The sequence below is a fragment of the Gallus gallus genome, chromosome 9, assembly GCF_016699485.2.
Source record: "Gallus gallus isolate bGalGal1 chromosome 9, bGalGal1.mat.broiler.GRCg7b, whole genome shotgun sequence".
Lineage (NCBI taxonomy): Eukaryota > Metazoa > Chordata > Aves > Galliformes > Phasianidae > Gallus > Gallus gallus.
This window is the reverse complement of record NC_052540.1, coordinates 366,995-386,100: the sequence shown is the minus strand read 5'-3', so window position 1 is coordinate 386,100 and position 19,106 is coordinate 366,995. Positions and strand designations below refer to the sequence as shown.

The 19,106-nt window shown below is 38.2% G+C and overlaps 1 protein-coding gene across 15 annotated transcripts in view; it reads left to right on the top strand.

The window, feature by feature from the left end:
- STAG1 (stromal antigen 1) overlaps window positions 1-19,106 on the top strand; it is a 182,312-nt gene that overhangs the window by 92,254 nt on the left and 70,952 nt on the right. For all 15 annotated transcript variants that reach the window (XR_005862323.2, XR_005862321.2, XR_005862322.2 and 12 more), the window contains 5 exons: window positions 1,304-1,455; window positions 5,071-5,144; window positions 8,989-9,112; window positions 14,921-15,019; window positions 17,898-17,977. Coding sequence is in view for 12 of the 15 variants with exons in the window: in XM_025153521.3 (XP_025009289.1) it covers window positions 1,304-1,455; window positions 5,071-5,144; window positions 8,989-9,112; window positions 14,921-15,019; window positions 17,898-17,977 (529 nt within the window). In the remaining 3 variants the exon portion in view is untranslated. The remainder of the gene's footprint in view (window positions 1-1,303; window positions 1,456-5,070; window positions 5,145-8,988; window positions 9,113-14,920; window positions 15,020-17,897; window positions 17,978-19,106) is intronic.

The window sequence follows — 19,106 nt, the reverse complement described above, 5'->3', positions numbered from 1 at the left end:
TGGTCAAATGTTTGAAAACTGTGAGGGGTTTGATTGGAAAGAGGAAATGGCGGCATACATTAGAGATGTTACCCAAGAACCATGCTATGTAGAAGAAATAGTTGCTGTTCTGTTACCAGAAACTGCAAGTGAGGATGAGCAAATGCCAAGGCCTGTGTTTATCACAACTGGCTTCAGTTATTTAAGGTAGTGCTGGCTTCTTGCATCAATTAATATGCCACACACTTACTTATTTTTATGTATTAACAAGCTATGGGAGCTTTGTTTTGATTCTGCAAGTTTCCCTTAGGCTAGTTTTTGCATGTTAGGTTGTACTGCTAGCCTGCAAAGAAGAGGTCATCATCATGCTGTGAAGCTCAGTCTTGATAAAAAATTATGAAAATCTTTTAGAATTTCATTTATACTTTCTGAGGTCTTTGTTTTCAATTTTCCTTGTGCTAGCCAATTTGAATGAGAAAAGATTCATTATAGCAAGGAGATAAGGTAAGAAGTTTATATAGGTACTTCTAGACTTACAGGCTTTAAGCAGTAGATAAAAGAGTAAACCATAAGAACAGTTTCACTTCTCCATTTGTTATAATTGCTTGTTGATCTAGAGGACAGTGCTGCATATTTAGCCAGAGAGAATGCGATTGTTATTTTTTTTTCTATTTTCAGTGTTGTAAAATGTGATATGCCATGTAACCACACAGAACGTGGGAAAGACACTTGCTAACATATTTTTTAGAACTGAATTAAGATGGAAAAATGTATGTTAATGACGTTGTATCCAGGAGGTTTGCAAATGTGAATAAGAGGGCACTTGAAGTTCTAATCATATACAATCATACACTTGACTTTAAAGCAGGGTCAGATTATCTTTCAGAGATGCATTGCTGTGGTCTCCTGTAAATTCATTAATTCTCAGTGGTTAAGAGTTGCTCACTGGTTAAGAGTTACACTTAATGTGGAGGCATCTGTAATGATACTTCTCAGTAGAGAAATGGCTGTAATCCACAGTAAATGGCTTCATGATATACACTGATCCCATGGATTCATATTCTTGCTCTATGATATTGTGCACATAGAACTTGCAGAAAGGGTAAATAACATTGCCTGGAGCTCAATTTGGTACATATACTCTGATTTCTGATCTTTAGGTCAGCCGAGTGACCCGGGTATTTCTTGGGTGGGAAGTGCCTATCCAGATGGTTCTGTATCAGGGTCAGGATGGTTATTTTCTGTGAGTATGGATCTGCTTGAGGCAGTATTTTTGAGCTCTGACTGCAGGTTAAGAGTCATATTCTGTCTTTTGCTTTTGCAGCTATGAAGCTTATGACTGCTCTTGTGAACGTTGCCTTAAACCTGAGCATTCATCAGGATAATACACAGAGGCAGTACGAAGCTGAGAGAAACAAAATGATTGGCAAAAGAGCTAATGAAAGATTGGAGCTACTGCTTCAGAAAAGAAAAGAGGCAAGTGAAAAGATGTTGTTTTGTTTCCTAGCTCATGGGTATTCCCTCCAACAGAAAGTCTGGGCTGATTCATGACTTCAGTTGTGAGAAATGAGGGAGTAGGTCTGCTGTGGTGTTTGTGTGATCTCAAGCATGCCACAAGGGCCACGCTTCTACATTTTATATCACCGTGTACAGTTGAGTTTGTGCACTGTTCTGCTTACACAAGATAATTTCTATTCTCTGTCTCATATATGTGACCAGGCAGGGAGAAAACTTGTCTCAAGTTGTGTGTAGTAACCTATTGCAGTTATGCAAAATGGTTCTGAAAGCAGTCTCTTGTAGTCCATCACTGCGCTGCCCATTTCCCCAATTAAGCACTGCAATTATTATGTAGTGTCTTGTTATCACTTCTTTTTTTAACTACTTTGAAAAACCCCAGAGTCAGGGCTACAGCTCTTGGACTCTAGAAGGGGAAGCTAGGGAGACGTTAAAATCACTTTCAGCAAATATCACACTGCCACTGAGTGATCAAAACCATTAGAAGGATGCTGTAGTCATCCCTAAATAAAATACATCCTAGGAAATTCAGTCTTAGAGTTATCATTTCTACATATTTTTTTTTAAATATAAGACTCAGAATGTGGACATGGAAACAGCCAAAATCTGCAAAGATGCCATGCAAAACTCAAGACTTAGATTTATTATTTTTAATGTATTGGTTTTGAATGCTTTTCTTCCACCACTGTGGGAAATTAAGAATGTCTGAGTTCCCTACCCACGTATACCTTGGATTCTTTTAGGTATAACTTTTGACTTTAAAGGGGGATAATTACAATTACACATTTTTAGTTGTATTTTAACTCTGTGATCCATGGCACAATTTTCTCTTTATTTTATAGCTCTTGAAAACAGTTAATAAAAGCAAGAATCACTTGTGCTGAAACTGGAAGGCAAATGTTGAAATGAAGCATCTTAGAAGCAGAGTTGCTTGGCTGAAACAGCTGGGAAATAGTTTTTATCCCACATCTGTTGATTGTTGCTTGAATTTTCCAGACGACCAAGTAACTATTTAGGCCCACAGACTTGGTTCAGTATCTACCTCAGTGCCTGTGGGCATCCCTTGTACTTGTTCATCAACGTTTCTCTTCAGTGACTTTTGGAGATGCAGCATAGAACTGCTCTGGGGAGATCTTGCAGCACTGATGGAGAGGGCAGTGAAAGCCTGAATGAAGAATAAGTTTAAACATTTGGCAAACTTTACCTCTGAACGTGTCTCTCTCTTTTCTCTGCTCCTGAAATCTAAGAAAAGTATTTCATAGGAGCAATCCAGAGAAGTGATGACTGAGTATGTGTGGTAGTAAACATAGGAGAGGAAACAGAATGAAAAGGAATCATTAGGTTTAGATGGCATAATGGCCCTGCGTGGGAAGTCATAGCATAATGCTGTTTATGTCCTGTGCTTAAACGTGCTGAATTTACAGTAGTATTTCTGTGCCAGCACTTCCTTTTGTTGATTCTCTTGATGCAGTGCCATCATAATAAAAGCTCATAAGCACCTTCATCAGCATACGTTTATCCTCTTGAAGTTATTCATGGGCAGTTTGCTATCTCAGTGTGGGAAATTAATTCACAGTAGAAAAGATGGAATGCTTTCGCTGATGTATTTTGCTCTCCTGTCATTTTCTACATATCTGATGTGAAGGTAGGGCTTGCAGGTCTGTTCTTGTCAGTGAGATCTTCAAACTGGATGAGGTTAGTGATATAAACTGCCACAAACAGATATAGTTGTGTTTTAATTGCTGCCAGTAGTAATTTAAGTTTACACTTCTCATACATGTGTTTTTGAGTCTCCCAAAATGCTTGCAGAGTCAACAGGAGAACGTTTCCATTAATTTTGCTTAGATTTGAGAGAGAGAATGTTAAATTACTTTTGCATTTGTATGAGCAGGAATCGTAAGGCAGTTCTCTCTCTGAATTAAGCATTCCAATTCAGGTACATGATCTAGAAAAGCCAAAATTATAAAAGCTAGTTGCTCTTATGGAGAAAATCCAAATTTGTGAAAGAATTGTTAATATTGATGCTGAAATGCACCTGGGTATTGCATCTTTTAAATATTAGAAGACCAAATATTCTGCAGACATTGGGCAGGCTGGGAACCTTCACTGACCATCCCAGTCCCTCAGTGATCAGTTACACGCTTGTAGGCAAGGGTACAAAAGTGGGCATTAATAATGCTGATGCTGACTTTCATTTGTTTATGCTAATGCCTTACTTTTATGTAATCCTTCTTGCTATGAAATTAATTCACTTCTCACGTATTCGATAGTTTAGTCAAGAACCTTCCCCATACTTGAGTTTTCCCATTTGCAAAATTGAGGCTGCACCTCCCTACGTTTTAGAAACCTGTGAGGCTTCATTTACTGAATATTGCAAGATCTTATCTGGACAGTAGTGTAGAAATATTTATAAACATGGCTTGAAAAGTATAAACCCTTAGGGAAGAGTGTTTCTGAGCCCATGCTATCCAGGATGTCAGAACAGCTGATAATAATTGTGCCTCTGGCTTTAAGATATTTTCTATGCTAAATGCCCATGTTTACAGTTTTTATTATTTTGTGCATACGTGCAGTCTGTACTACCAAGGCTCAGTTGTGGTTTCTATACTGAAAATATGAAGATTTTTTAATTAACACTCATTATATTATGCTTTGACATTCAGGAACACCTTGGTAGAGGAAAGGTGGCTTTGAGTGTTGTAGAAGTTCTACTCCAAAAATTGATTGTATAAAATTGGCATCATCTTATTTAACAAAGCTGCATTTGGTGTAATCAAGGTATCTTTATGTAGGTTAGCACAACAGCTGATGGTATGAGAATACTTTAATTGTTTCCAAGGTGTTCTTTAAGGATTTGTTAACGGATCCATTGACACAAAGAAATCTTTTGGTAGTACTTAATAAGTGCTTTCATCTGAGAGAGGAGCTATTAAGGAATGATTTTAACAATCATTTTTACACTCAGAGTGCTGTTTTGTTTTGGTGTTTGATTCGGTCTGGTTGTTCTGCAGTGTAAGATTTGGAACTGGGTGTCAGCAGTGTTAAGTGCCCACGCTCTGACTCTGGAATGCTTCCTCGTTCAGGCATTGGTTTGCTGTGGGCAATGAAGTTAAAGCAGCTTACACTCATGCTTGGAACTGAGCACGTGCTTAAGTACTTTCCTTAAGTAGGGCATCCAGTTTTTCAAAGGGAACTTCCTGGTCCATAGCTGCTCAGTAACCAGCTTCATTTTTGAGCTGCCATTCTTACACAGTACTATCTGTTTGACTGCTGTGCTGCTGCCATTACTGAACACATGGTGTCTACAGCCTGAATTTCTGTGGCAGAAAAAAAAAAGGGCGATGACCTCAAAGGACTAATTTGAAACTGAATTCATTGGTGTTTGTGGTGAATGTTAATTTTCTTCCATTAAGGTACTGTATACATATGTATATGAATGCAGACAATATAGTCTGGAAAAGTAAAAAATGATTAATCTACTAATACCTTTAATTAAGTGCTCTTCTGTGGTCTTCTAATGCTTCCCAATAACTAATTGCGGAATGAGCAGTGATCTTTTACTTATTTATTTTACAGCTACAAGAAAACCAAGATGAAATTGAAAATATGATGAACTCTATTTTTAAGGGCATATTTGTTCATAGATACCGGTAAGAAACTGTGTGCTACAGTATGCTTTGCTAGCAATGTGTAATCATAATTAATGCCACAGACAACTGCTCTGATCTTTCTTCTCGTGTTCTAGATGTCACAAAAGCAGAATCAAAATAACTGAAGTCCTTGAAGAAAATCTTAAGTGTTACCCCCTAGAATTTCCACAGTAGATCTGCCCACAGAACCTTATTTTAATTCTGTAAAACAGCTTTAAGGAGTTGTGGAAGACATGCTTTTTCACTCCTTGTCTCCTAAAAAGAAAAGCTGTCTGCAGTGGGAGCGTAAACATTACTTACCTTAAGGAAAATCATGGCCACTGTGTATCGTAACAGGGCAGATTTGGTTGCTGGGTACCTCTGTCTTCCGTTTCCTTTTGTATATTTTAAGTGTAAACAGCAAATTTCTGATGTTTCCGTAATATACGCATTACCCACAGCTATAACTTTAAGTTTTTTTCCCTCTAAAAACTACATTAAGGCACTGAAAAACCTTAATTCCAATTAGCATGTAGTTCTTGTTTATTAATTGTTTTGGATCTTTGTAACAAGAGCATTAACAAGAAATTGTAATGTTACCACATCACAGTTGTTTTTTTTTTTTTTCAATACTTGATATGCTGTCTTATGAATAGAAAGGCACATCAAGTTATATTTGTATGCATGTGTGTGTTCTGTTCATTCTAGCATTGCACGAACCGATAGATACGGACCATTCTATGCTGTTTTGGAGTATGGTTTATCAGAGCACGTTAGTCTTTCAGGGTAGATTTAGGGTTGTTTTGCATCTGCAACGTATTGATGAAACCAGATTTTTGAATGTTAATTGGCTTTTTGCAGTCAAAAGATAAAACTCAACAATGCTTAACTATCCAATTAACCTTTTAGATTTAAATTCTGGTTTAAAATATCAACAATGAAAACTCTTAAACAAAATGCAGAAAGCATGAAAAATGTAATTGAGAAGAGGTTTGGCACGCAAAGAGGAACATATCCTTCTGCCCACCTTAATTATAATTGCGATTATGAAGAAGAGTGTGCAGGAAACCTAGATGAGACCTGTCCTAAGAAATGTGTGATTGAGTAGCACAGTGGAGTCTCTTCAAATCAGTGCAGATCATCCATGTTAACTTAAATTACCTTCAGCTTTGCTCTTCATTAACCTTGGTTGATGATCAAATGGACTGAGAAAACCAGTAGGTGCAATGAGCAGCCACTCCAGCAAGAGCCTGAGGAGCATACCTGCCTCTACCTGATATATCCTAGTTATTCATTATGGACTCTTTGTTTCAGTGTCCTAAACACTCTTGACAGTAATCAAAATACTCAGAGGTAATTTAGCATGAAATATATGTGCTTGGGTGGCACTTTCATTGACTTTTTCTCTGAACATCATTATTGGACAACTAGTACACCTTATTTCCTAACAGTGTTTGCTATGGTTTATCCTAAATTTTATGGGTCTGCCTTGACAAACCAAGTTGCATCATGGGAGCAATGTTACTAAGAGTAGGAGTATCAGTGTTAGGTATTCCTACAAAATGGTGGAAGTTTCTTTTTGATAATGCCATTACCTGAAAGCTGGTGGCAGAATGGGACGCTGGTGCGTGTCAAACTGTCCTGTCTCTCCAGCTACCTGAGGCTGTTCTGCTGGCTTTTCATGCCTCACGCATGAATTTTTTCTCATGTACTGCTATACTGAAAATTTTAACTTTTTATGATTATAAATCCATAATTACTTGAATTGCCTTATTCTTTCTGTCTTTTTTTTCTTTCTTGGGGTGAAAGTTTATAGTGCCTAGGAGTCCCTGAGAACTATTTTAATGGAGGATCAGTTTTTCATTGTCTGCCTAGGGAGGCTTGAATACATTCTTATGGAAGAGATAAATTTTCCTGATGTTGTCTGGCTGTGCTGCATGATTAAATAGCTGTCGACAGTTGAGTTCTTCCTGAGCTTGCTGTAAAATCCTTCCAGAATTTTTCAGTTATCAAATTTATAAGGTGGTGAAATAACTTCTCTTCACTGTCGCTGCATTCCCTGTAACAAATACAATTTTCATAGTGCAAAGCATTGGATGTAATAATTTATTTAGGACATTCTCCCTTGCAGCATTTAAAATCTGCTTGAGAATTCTCTGGTAGGAACAGCTTATTTAATGACTTATTCTGGTTTTAATGCAGCTTATCTACACTGTGGATTGACAGTTACCTTCCAGTTTCAGAGGTTATACCACAGCTGTCTTCAGGGAGCTTAGACAGACCAGTTATGGTGATTCTGTTTGGAAGCTGGTAGAAGCAGTGTTTCACAATGTGCAGACAATGATAGTGATCTGGTGGCATGCCTAGGGATTTGCTAATAGCACTTGTGTAATCTTTAAATGCATGTTAAAAGCTGTTATTGCAGTACGGTCTCCTCCCAGTGATATGACGTATAATGAGAAAAACTCATACTTGGCAGCTGAAACGTATCTTATAGTCATGTGTGATACTGCCATTGTGTGACATGGCAGACAATCTGAATGAACTGTGGTTTTCACCTTGATATCTGGAAGATCATTAAAGTATGACACACATTGATATGGAGCAGTGTGAAGATTGTAAGTACATAGGCACATACAGTACGGGGAATATAACAGTTTTGTTACACTATACTGTGTGAACTTATGCAATAAATACCTTGAGCATAAGTTTGAGAACACATTATTCACATTTCATGGAATTGAAGACTTCAGGAATAATGTAATTGCTCTTACATACCAATTATTCTCTTGCTTGAAGCTTGAAATGTATTGTTTTCGTAAATTACATTTTGATTTTGGGCTCTGATGCTGCTTTAGAATGAAATCAATGCTTATTACTTTTCCAAAAGTACCTTTAAAAAAAGGCCGAACACCAGAATGGGAGTCTCAGTTATCAGTAAGGCCAGTGTGTGTAAAGCACTGGGCACTCCCTTCTTCAGCACAGTGGCTCTGTACATTACTCTTTTATTATAGCTGAAATTTGGAACTGTGAAACAGTGCCAGCTGGAATGGCACAAGCAATTTCTCGTAGTAACAGATGTCTGAAAGATGAAATTACCAAAGGGCCAGATGGCCCCAATCCCTTTTCCCGTTGTTTGGCTGTCGTTCATTATTAGTAAATATGCCATGCTCTGTGTCAATCAGGCAGGAAAGTGCCAATCAGATTGAAGTCATTTCCATCCCTGAACTCTTTAGGTGATCTCTCCAGACATTTTCCTGCTGCCCTACCTCAATAAGCAGCTGATAAATCTGTCTGAGATGTGTCTTTGCCTCTTCCATCACTTGTCACAGTCAGAATGTAGAAAAATCAAGAAAAAATGGCAGAAATTAAGGTTAAAATATGTACAGTTCTCCTAGATTTTCTTAGAAGGGCTTTTGTATGCTGGATGAAGCAAGTAATCAAATCCCATTCTTCCCCTTTGCCCAGGGTCCTTTGGTTATGTCAAATAACTTTTCCTACCGGACACTCTGGATCCCTACCTGGAGAGTGTCAAGCCTCTTTAGGAAATCAGGGTGATAATGTTTCAGAAATTATTATTGAGAAGAGGTTTGTAGTACTTGGATTCATAATTTTGCTTGAAGAGGAGGAAAAAGATTAACAGACCAAGAAGTCAACTAGAGTGAGAATGTTTTGAGATAATGTAAACGTACCTGAATGTTAAGGTAATGGCATGATTAGATAGGTCAGTGAGTGAGGATGGTGACAAGCTCTACCTAGTGAGGTTCATTAAACCCAAGTAAAAGCAAAATATGTCTGGAGCAATGGGAATTAGAGGTAAATATGTCTGTAATCTGTTTTGTTTTTTTTTCTTTTTTCTTACTAGCGATGCTATTGCTGAGATTAGAGCTGTCTGTATCGAAGAAATTGGTGTCTGGATGAAAATGTACAGTGATGCCTTCCTGAATGATAGTTATTTAAAATATGTTGGTTGGACACTACATGACAGGGTAAGTATTTTGTATTACTGTACACAGCAGAGCATGCTGTCTTCTATTGCCTAACACATGTTTAGGTTATCGTCTTTGATTTATAAAAAGGTAGTTCATTCTTATTGTTGGTCATTTATCTTTCAACCAGCATCTTTAAATACATTCACTTAAACCAGGATACAGTCATCCTGAATCACGTGCTTGTTTGTGTAGTTTTTATTTTTCAGTCTGTATTAAGCTATCTCAATAGATTTTTTCCATGCTGCTTTTCTTCTTATTGAGGTCGTCTTGTCACATCATTCCTGAGAACCTTTGCATCTGAAACAAAATGGAAAAGGGTTTTCCAGATGACTCTTCCATTGACATTAGCCAATAGTTAAAGAAACCCAAAAATTGCTGGGTCCCAGAATTAACCTAACAGTGGGATTCCTAATAAATCACTTACCCCTTACTATTTTAGGTTTTTAGGCATTTCAGCTACAACCACCTTTAAAGGGCATTTTTCTACCCTTCTTGAAGCATTCTTCAATTCTACCAGGCAAAACTCTTTCAAGTCTACCTCTTTGTGCCATCTTAGAAGAGCTCAGAGGGTTTCTTGAGTTAATCTTGGAATACCTTTCTTACATGAGAGATTCTTCAAGATAGCTTTGTATTAAAAATAAAAATTGAAATATTTGGTCAAAGTGAAAAATATATGGATCTGGAGGTTCTTTCCTACCTAACTGCTGTTCTTTTGTACTTGAAGTATGACCAAGGTGCTTCTTGTTGATACAAGGTGCCACCTGATTCCTGCAAGAGTAGCACTTTCCTAATTCTAGTAGAACAGGGCTTTGAACTGCTGTATGTTTTTTTTCCTACACCAGGCTGCAAACGGGACTAGACATCCTCCCACTCTCACTCAAACCACTAGAAATAGTTATTTTAGTCTAAACCGTTCTGCTTGTGGTGTCCAAGAAAAACAGATGAGACCTACATATAGTGTTGAAATGCTCAATAAATCCTGGCATCGTGGTTTAGACTACTTTTTTTTTTTTCCATAGTAGAGCTGATGGAAAAATTCAAAGTTTGCAAATTTGTTCTGATGACTCACATAGCAAGTAGTTGACATGCTCCTTTAAAAAGGCGATTTCTTCAAGAACTCTGTACAGCTTATTAACAATTAACATTAAGGATATGACCTCAACCCTCTTCATGCTTCTTGAATAAGCAAAGGAGGTTGTGCTATTGATTATTCTGTTGCTTTAGCTGTAGCTGACAGGGATCTGCAACCCCTCTTGACTTGGACCAGCAGTGTACTTGTTCAGAGTAGCCTTTATGCTTTGGAGACACCAGACAGGCAGTGGCTTTCCCCTGTAAACTTGTAGTTTCCAAACTTTTCTCTAGAGACACTACACTGCATCTGTGTCTGCACGCCTCAAATCAACAGTGGCATTCCTGGAGCACACTCCAATCTGAGCAAAATGTTTTCACAAAGTAGCACTTCCAGTGGTAGTGCTGCACTTCACAGCTCTCAATCCCATCTAGTATCTATGAAATTCAGCTATTTCTCACGTAACTCTCTTTAACCATCTGTGAAATCCAGCCATTCCTCCAGGCACTGTCTCTGACTTGTGCTAACTTCTCAGTGTGATCCATTGCATCCAGCATTTTCTCATATTGTGTCCAATAGATTCTCACATCCTCCAGTGAGCTTAACCTCAGGCCAGGATCTAGGCATGTGTCTGAAACATTAACATATTCTACCTCAGCTATCCCAAAATTATTATGTCATTTCATATTAGACAAATTTAGAATTACAGTGTTGCAGTTTAAAACAGCAACAGAAAAAAAGTAGGAGAGTATGTCCATCTGGACCAAACACAGAGGAGCATCATCAAACTGCTCTTCTATCTCTGCCGTTTTGCAGTAGTTACAGTTGCAGGCCTCCAAAGCGACATGGGTTTTCTACTGGCTGCTCAGACTGTTTATATGCTGATATACATGCTAGGTGGTGCTTTTATTGATGTGGTGTATGATTACTGTATCGGAGGAGACAAATTGCAAGCAGAATGGAAGTGTCAGAGGTAGCTGAAGCACGTACAGAGGGATAAAAAGGAAGTGAATAGAGATGAAGACATTTGAGGAGGGAAGTGCAAAGGGAAGCACTTATTTAAAAAAAAAAAAAAAAAAAAGATTGAACAGGAAACAATTAAAAAATGCAAGTTCTCCACAAGTGCAAGGTCTCTCAATAGCCTGGTTTTCACTGTCACTGCCTGAAAGACATCATTGTGATTTGGAAAATTTTGGCAATATTAATCATCTCCCTTTCCTGGATTTCAAATGAACATCTGCAGGGGGCTTCTAATTCTGCACTTCTCCCCTTTTAGGCTACCTTTTCCTTGCTGTGGATCTGGTAGCATGAGTTAAAAAACAGATTAACCTGGAATACAGCTGCATTAAAAAAAACACTTAATAAAAGGAGTTTGTCTGTGCAGTCTTAATTTGCTTCTGCTGAACTGTTGCATGGAACTGTTTTGAAACCGTAATTGTGTCTCTGGACACTTAGACAGCCCTGGTTCTGGGAAAGCTGCATTAAAGAAAATGTTGTCTAGAGCATGACTCACCCAGGGAAGTGTGGATTATCCCAAACTGCTGGCATTGGGGTGGATTTATTGCTTTTCACTTCATTAGCAATGTGGGCAATTTTGCTTTAGTATTAGAAGTGTCTAATTTCTCTAGTGGAATTCACAGGTATTGCATGATTGCAAATACTTGCCTTCTTAGGTTGGTGTAACCTTCAACTCCGAATTCAAGAAGATCTGCCTGAAAGCTAATCTGGGAAATAATCTTGCTTACTTCTCTCCTGCTTAAGGTGCAATAGATCTGTAGTATTCCTCTAAAAATTTCCTAAAATGCCCAAACTGTTGGTTTTCCACATCTTTCTCTGGCAGCTTATTTGAATGCTTGGCTGTGTATGTCACTAAATGTTTCTCCTTGCAGAAGCTAAAGGTTCTGTGTATAACTTTACTATTTCTTTTTCTACTCACCACACACACACTTAAGAAAAAGAAAGTGACTATTTCCTTCTAAGCAAAGTAACTTTTCTTTGTTGTGTTATGAATGTGTTTACAGAATGTTTTCTTTATTGCCTTTTCTATCTAACCCTACTGTGCCTGGGCCTTTTTGCTTGCTTTCTCTCCTTCTTCTTCTCTCCTCCTTCTTCTCTCCATCACTTTTGTGCTTGACCTCCTAATGAGTTGTATAGTTAAATAAGTTCATCTCTTGGTTACACAAGACTCTTTCTGTCCTTGTCCAGCATCAGTGTGTCTGTACCTTTCCTTCATATTGTAATTCTTAGGAATTGTTTGAACATGAATATTTCTACCCTTCCTAGGCTGGAAATTCCTTCTGTGTTCCTTTTCCAAAAAATATTTGGCGTGTTAAAATCTCAAATTAATGCTCACTTTCAATACTTGGAATGATTCTTATAGTTACATGGTAAACATCTTCTGTCAGGCATGTTGGTGGTTTGTGGATCATTCCCTCTTTCATTCTGGATTACAGTGCAGTCTATGAATGTACAGCTTCACTTTTGCCTTTCTTACATTCTTGTCCACTTCACTACTATTTATGCTTAATCGTGGGTTTCTGTCACTGATCTCCTTGACTCTTTTAAAACCTTTGTAACAAGATTAGCAAGCTGTTGTTCTTCTTCCTCCCCAGAGTGATGAATTCCAACCTTGATCACCAGTTTAAAAACACACCTTTCTGTTATCAGAGGCAGTAAGTCCTCTCACTGCCTGCTGAGAAGGGCAGTCATCTACAGAGGTTGCCTCTGTGTCCCCTGTGCCTTTACTCTCTGCCAAAGGGACCATGTATCTTTCCGTCTTCCACTTCTGCTCCCCTAGCTTTGCAGTCACTTGTCTTCTTCATTGGAGCTGGATAGCAGCAGGAGTAGATTAGCTGGCTTCGTTGTGCCTTTGTTAATGTCTCGACTTCGGTCTCCTGGCAGTCCATGCAAGTACCAAATGTTCACTATTGCACTTCCTATCTACCTTTGTTAGTCTGCTCCCTTAAATCATATAGAGACCCTTTGTGTAAAGCCTGAACTAAACTCTGAGAGCCCTGGTCCATGGTGCTGGTGAAGTCGGCAGGCACATCACCACTGGCTATGCCACTAGCTGCACTGCAAGTCTGAACTCATGTTGCTGTTGGCACTTATTTTTTCTGCCTTTGACCAGATTAGAGCTTTGCATTTTGAGACTACAGCACTCACTGAACATCAGGACATCTGCTCACGAGCAGGAGAGTCTTCAGAGTAGCTGTAACTAGACCAGCTGCCCCACTTGTGCTCTGTAATGACATGCCAAAACTGATACAGATCCTCCGCTAAGTAAGCTAAGGCTGTAAGAAGCTTACATTCTCTTCTAATGATTAGTGATAACTCCAGAGATCCTGGCCTTTCAAAACACCAGGATGTCACAGCTGAGGAAGCACCAATTCTGGTACCTTGGCAATAAGTGCCATTAAAAAAAGAATGACAAGCAGCATTTCTCTGTGTTTACTTGCCAGTTGATGACATCCACATAAACTTCTTTCTTCAAGACAATTATTTTCTGTACCTTGAAAGATTTAACAATAGATCATATAAACGGAACTGTCATCCCACTGACTTACTCTGCAGTAGTAGTTAAAAAGATCTCTAGTAGAGCTTGAGTGCTTAGAAACTCTTTAAGTTGTTCAAGAACAAGTCATTCTTCAAGGAAAAGTTCTTCTGCAAATTCTCCTTTCAGCTTTTTTCCCTCTTCAGTTGCAATTTTTGAAATTAGTGGAAACTGAAAAAAATGGATTTTTAGCTTCTATTTGTACATCTGTCTCTGAATGTTCACTCAGATTTTAGCCTGAGCGATTCTTTAAATACAGACTTGATTACAGAATAGGCTCAGAAACAAAAAGCAGGTTTGTGTTTATAACCTTCTAGCTACCTCCACATGTTTGTTTTTTTTACAAGCACACATCATTTACCAGGACTTTACAGATGAGCTGAGCTGTGTCTGCAGCCAGACAGACAACGTGGATGTGCCCGGGAGATCCAGCCCTGTCCTTTATCTCCAGCATTCATATAGGTGACAAACCTTGATCCATAGGCACAACCTTGTGATGTTTCCTGCCTACAGCCAACCAGATCAAAGCAATCCCTATCAAAAGAGTCACTAGGAGTGAGCTGCTGCCTACAGAACACCTGAGACAGCAAAACATGATCTGCTGTCCTTCCTGGTGACTCCTCAGGCAGTGGCTTAGATGCGTTGTCTTTGTGGTGGCAGCCTGCTCCTGCTGGAGGCTCCCTCAGCCCAAACATCCTTCCTGTGCGTGGCCCGTGATGGGCTTCAGGAAGTTGCAGAGAAAGAAATCCGGAGTGTGTTTGTTATGCCTATTGTTTGGACAGACAGTGGCTTAGAGATGACTTGAGTTGCTTTTGTGTGCCACATATAGACTATGCTCTGTCATTTTGAACTCTTGTATGTTGATTTTAAACAACAGGTATCGGGAAGAAAACATTTGTCGTCTAAAGATAAATTGCTGCACTGTCTTCTCACCAACCACCTTGAAATCGGATGTCTTTATTTTCTATTTGATTCTTGGTGTATGCAAATAGAAAAATTAACTTTGTTTGTAGGCAGCTGCACATGTGGTTTTTGGTTTTTAGCTGAATTGCAACTTTGACTTTGGTAACGCATTAGCATAAAACTTAATGAGCATTAAACAAATTACAAAATGATATTACTTGGTATTCGTGTGAATTTGATTAGGATATTATATCAGCTAATCTTAATGTGTTTTATTTAGCAAGGTGAAGTGAGGTTGAAGTGTTTGAAAGCTCTCCAAAGTCTGTATACCAACAGAGAGTTATTTCCAAAACTGGAGCTGTTCACTAATAGATTCAAGGTAAGAGGAAATATAATTTTTGGAAGGAGTACTTAAAATAAGCATGTTATCTGCCTCACTGTGTTGTGGTCTTGACTCGTATATTAAATGCAAAACTGTTCCTGAATGCTGAGATTAAGACAAATTAATTTTACAGTGTTTACTTTTTAAGATTTGTTTGGCTTGGCCAACATGATTATTTATCTATTCATTGTTATTTAATCTGCTTGTGCTAATTTAATTCTAGATTTGTTGAATTTCAAGGATTTGTACAGAGTGTTTCACACCTACAGTAAATGTGAAAGTAACAAACTAAAAAAGCAGTCAGTAGGACAGCTTTTTTAGCTCAATTTGTGATTGTGTTTGGGGGAAGTTTGAAGTGGTGCAGTGCACACGATACACTGCAGAGCTAAATAGAACCACTGTAATGGGAATCTGCATTGCATTTTTAGACAATTAGCTTGCCATGATTAACTGCATAGAAGATAAGTACTGGAGGAATATTTCCTATTTTTTTCCACTTTTTCCTTTTTAAATTTAAACTAGCACAAACACACTGGATTTTTACTTAATATCTTGATGAGAATGTGGATGTTAATTCACTTTTTTGCATAACTGCTTTATTGCACAAGTGAGTTACCTGGAGAGATGAGTGTAGAAATGCTGTCACTGCTTCTGTTTGGATGCTGTGTGAAGAAAGGTTTGGAGCACTCACCATGTCAGCAGGCACCTTTTGCCATCACTTTTGTGTTTTGGAGGACAGAAAATTGTGGTAAAGGAAAGACCAATGTAATTTATTTTTGTTTAAATCATGATTATAATGCTGATGAAAAATGCTGTTTAGAAAAGAATCAGATACTTAAATACTCATAAATAAGTACTGTGCAGCAGACTGTTAATCTCTCTCTGTTGATTTTATACTGCTCCACTGGATGTGTTTGTTATTGCAGTTATTGTTAAATTCTCCACTTGGATCTAGAAAAGCACAAAATAGAGAAAATTTACCGTATCTTTATTCTACATAAACACTTGATAAAAACAGTGGTAATCTGCTTTTTGCCACATTGATTTGAGAGATGGAGAAGAAAGTACTTACGCTGCAGTTAAGTCTTGGATTTTAAGAAAGGCTTTTTGTCCAAACTGATAGTTCTATAATAACAGACTACTTGGGAAGTGATGGAATCTCCTTCATTTGAGGTTTCTATGGGCAACTTAAATAAATATCCATCAGGAATGAGCTAGGTATAGTTGACTTCAAAGTGGGAGATGAAATATATCATTTTGTATGTTCACTTCAGTGCTTATATTCTTATAATTTTATACAATTAGTTTCCATGTCTATTGCAGTAAAGACAAAACTTCTCGTGGATGACTTACCTGACTAACAGACAGTAGAAGCTGCAGACCTCAGACTAATTTTGTAATGCCTCTATAAATCTTTTTTGCTTAAAATCTCCATGCAACCAGAAATACTGGATAGCTCTCCAGAAAAAAATGCTAAATGCTGTTGTCAGTTCCGTGGCTGCTTATGTGTATTTCCTCATTAAAACTGAATCAAGCTGTACATTCAGCCGAGATTCAGCTCAATCCATTCAAGCCGTCAGTAGGAATCTCACTAGAGAATCTCCTGGCATAAGTTAATTTGTTCCAGAATTACTTGCATTGTGTTGTTAATACTGTAGCACATTCTAGGTATCTAGGTGGGAATGATTTAATAATGTCCCTTCTCAGACAGGGGGAAGATACATATTCTTGATGGCATTTCTGTTTATGTTGCTAGACATAGTCGATAAGCTCAAAAGTGAGCTTTGTCCACACAGAAAACATAACAGCTTTGTCCATGTTCATCCATCAAAGAGACTTTTGTTTTCTACCAAGTCCTGTCTGATGCAAACGTTAATTGCCACATAGGCGAGATGTGGATTAATTCTTTTACAGTCGCTAACAAAGTTGGCATCAGCAGATTTGGCTGCAGTGGCTTAACTGCTGCCCCTCAGAACTGACCTTTGCAGAATGCTGTCCCCGTGTCTTGAATGACAGGAGGTGGATTTGCTCTTCAGTTTCTCTTGCTCACAGCGATAATACGTAATGCAAAGTGATCTTCACAGTGTAAATTAATATTTCAGGTTATAAATGCAGATGTGACCATGCCTGCTGTACAGCGGCATGGAAAATTTATGTTGGAGAAGATTGAACAGATTGGTTTTGTAACTTGCTAAACCTCTGAAATTTCATTTTCCAGAGACGTTAGGCGTTAGGGTCTCATTTTCAAAGGCTGTAGTATCTGTCTGACAGGTTCCATCACAGAGAGATTCTGGCAGTGTGACAGAAAATAAGAAAAGCCATGTCCATGCTGCAGATGCCATGCCTGATGTTCTCGGCAAAATTGAGTGAATGGTCTTTTTGGATAAGGAAATACTGTCACATCAGTCCGTTTCCAAGATTCCAGGATCAGGGAGTACCTTTTGCTCTGTAGGCAGGCGAGAAGAGCCCTTCTTTTCCAGGCCTTCATTAGAGATAGAAAAGGAGTTTTATACTTGTGTACTTGTTCTTTGTGTGCAGTTAGTTCTCTCCCTGACCAACCCAGAACAGCATTCCAGAACAGTCCAAAACAGCATTCTGGTTTCAAAGTTTGCTTACTTGTTTCTTGGAAAACATACAAGAATAAGGACCTTTTTCTTCAGTATTTTACTCCATTCGTGTACAAGCCTGTTGTTCTACGTTGCACATGGTGCACAGCTTTCTAAGATGTACATTTGATGCTCAAATTATATGAAAGGATTTTCATGTGTCCTGTTGAAAAATCTTTCTCCTCAGGAGTATTTATGTCCATGGACTTCTAAATCTGATAGCTCTTTGTGTGCTTTTGTTTCATCCCTGTAATAACATTTGTTTCCAGGATCGCATTGTATCAATGACACTTGATAAGGAATACGACGTTGCTGTGGAAGCCATTCGATTAGTCACACTAATACTTCAGTGAGTATTTCTTACATTAAGTATATTCCCTCCGAAAGTTACCTAAGCCAGTAGTATGTAGTTAACTTTATTTCTTCACTTGTGCAATGAATTCGCTCTATTACTTTTACATTTACTATTAAGTTGAACTGAATATGTGACATTGTAGTCACAAAGCTAAAATAACATACTTGATACCCTGGAAATAAAATAGGTGGAGTATAAAAACATACTAATCTATTGAGGCTATTTGTTTGGTGCATTCACTCTTGAGGAAAAAGGCCAGTGGACATTTATACTGTTTGCCAGAGGCAAAATGATTGTCTTTCCCAAAACACATGGTTATATCTGCAGAAATAACTTCAGTAGTAACTAAGATCTTGTGTTACGAGATTTGATTATCTAGCTTAGCTGAAAAGAGAGTCATCTGGCAAATAAACCGACAGAGAGAAGATGCTATCTTTAATACCCTGTTTGGGGTTATGGGGAGGAAGTGCTGGTGATCTGCAGCTTAAAACTCCTGGCCACGCAGGATACGTGCTTCCAGGTCCTGGCTTTTCCTTACATAGGAACAGTGGCATCCCTGATATGAAGTTCCATTCTGTGAGTAATCATCCCTTGCCTACGCTTCTTGAAGCAATATGTGTCTAAGGACAAGCTGATCACAGCAGCCTCCTGTATGTGCTGCTGGAGGAACTTTTCCGAAGCTTTTATTACACGTTCACTGAAATGTGCTACAAACATACATAGAATTCCTCCATTATGTTTTATACTCATTGACCCCACTTTGAAGAATCTTCTAGACAATGGAGAATTTGGATGAAAGATAAGACTAGCATTGCCTCATGGTTAAAAAAAAAGAAAAGGAAAGTATAGGCTTCATTTGTTTTTTTTTTACCTGGGGGTAACATTGCTTTGCAGATATTGTACTATTTGACTTGTTAGGAAGGAGAATCTCTTCTTTTATGTTTTTAAAGCAAATATTACAAATATGATCACAAACAAGATGTACAGCATATCTTTCTCCTTCGTTATTAGGATCATTTGGGAATACATTAAGAATTTTAAGGCAAAATGTATCCAGTGCGCTCTTTTTCCTGCCCTGTTTTCTCTTTGGTTGTGTGATTAAAACATAGATAGGTGCAAGCTG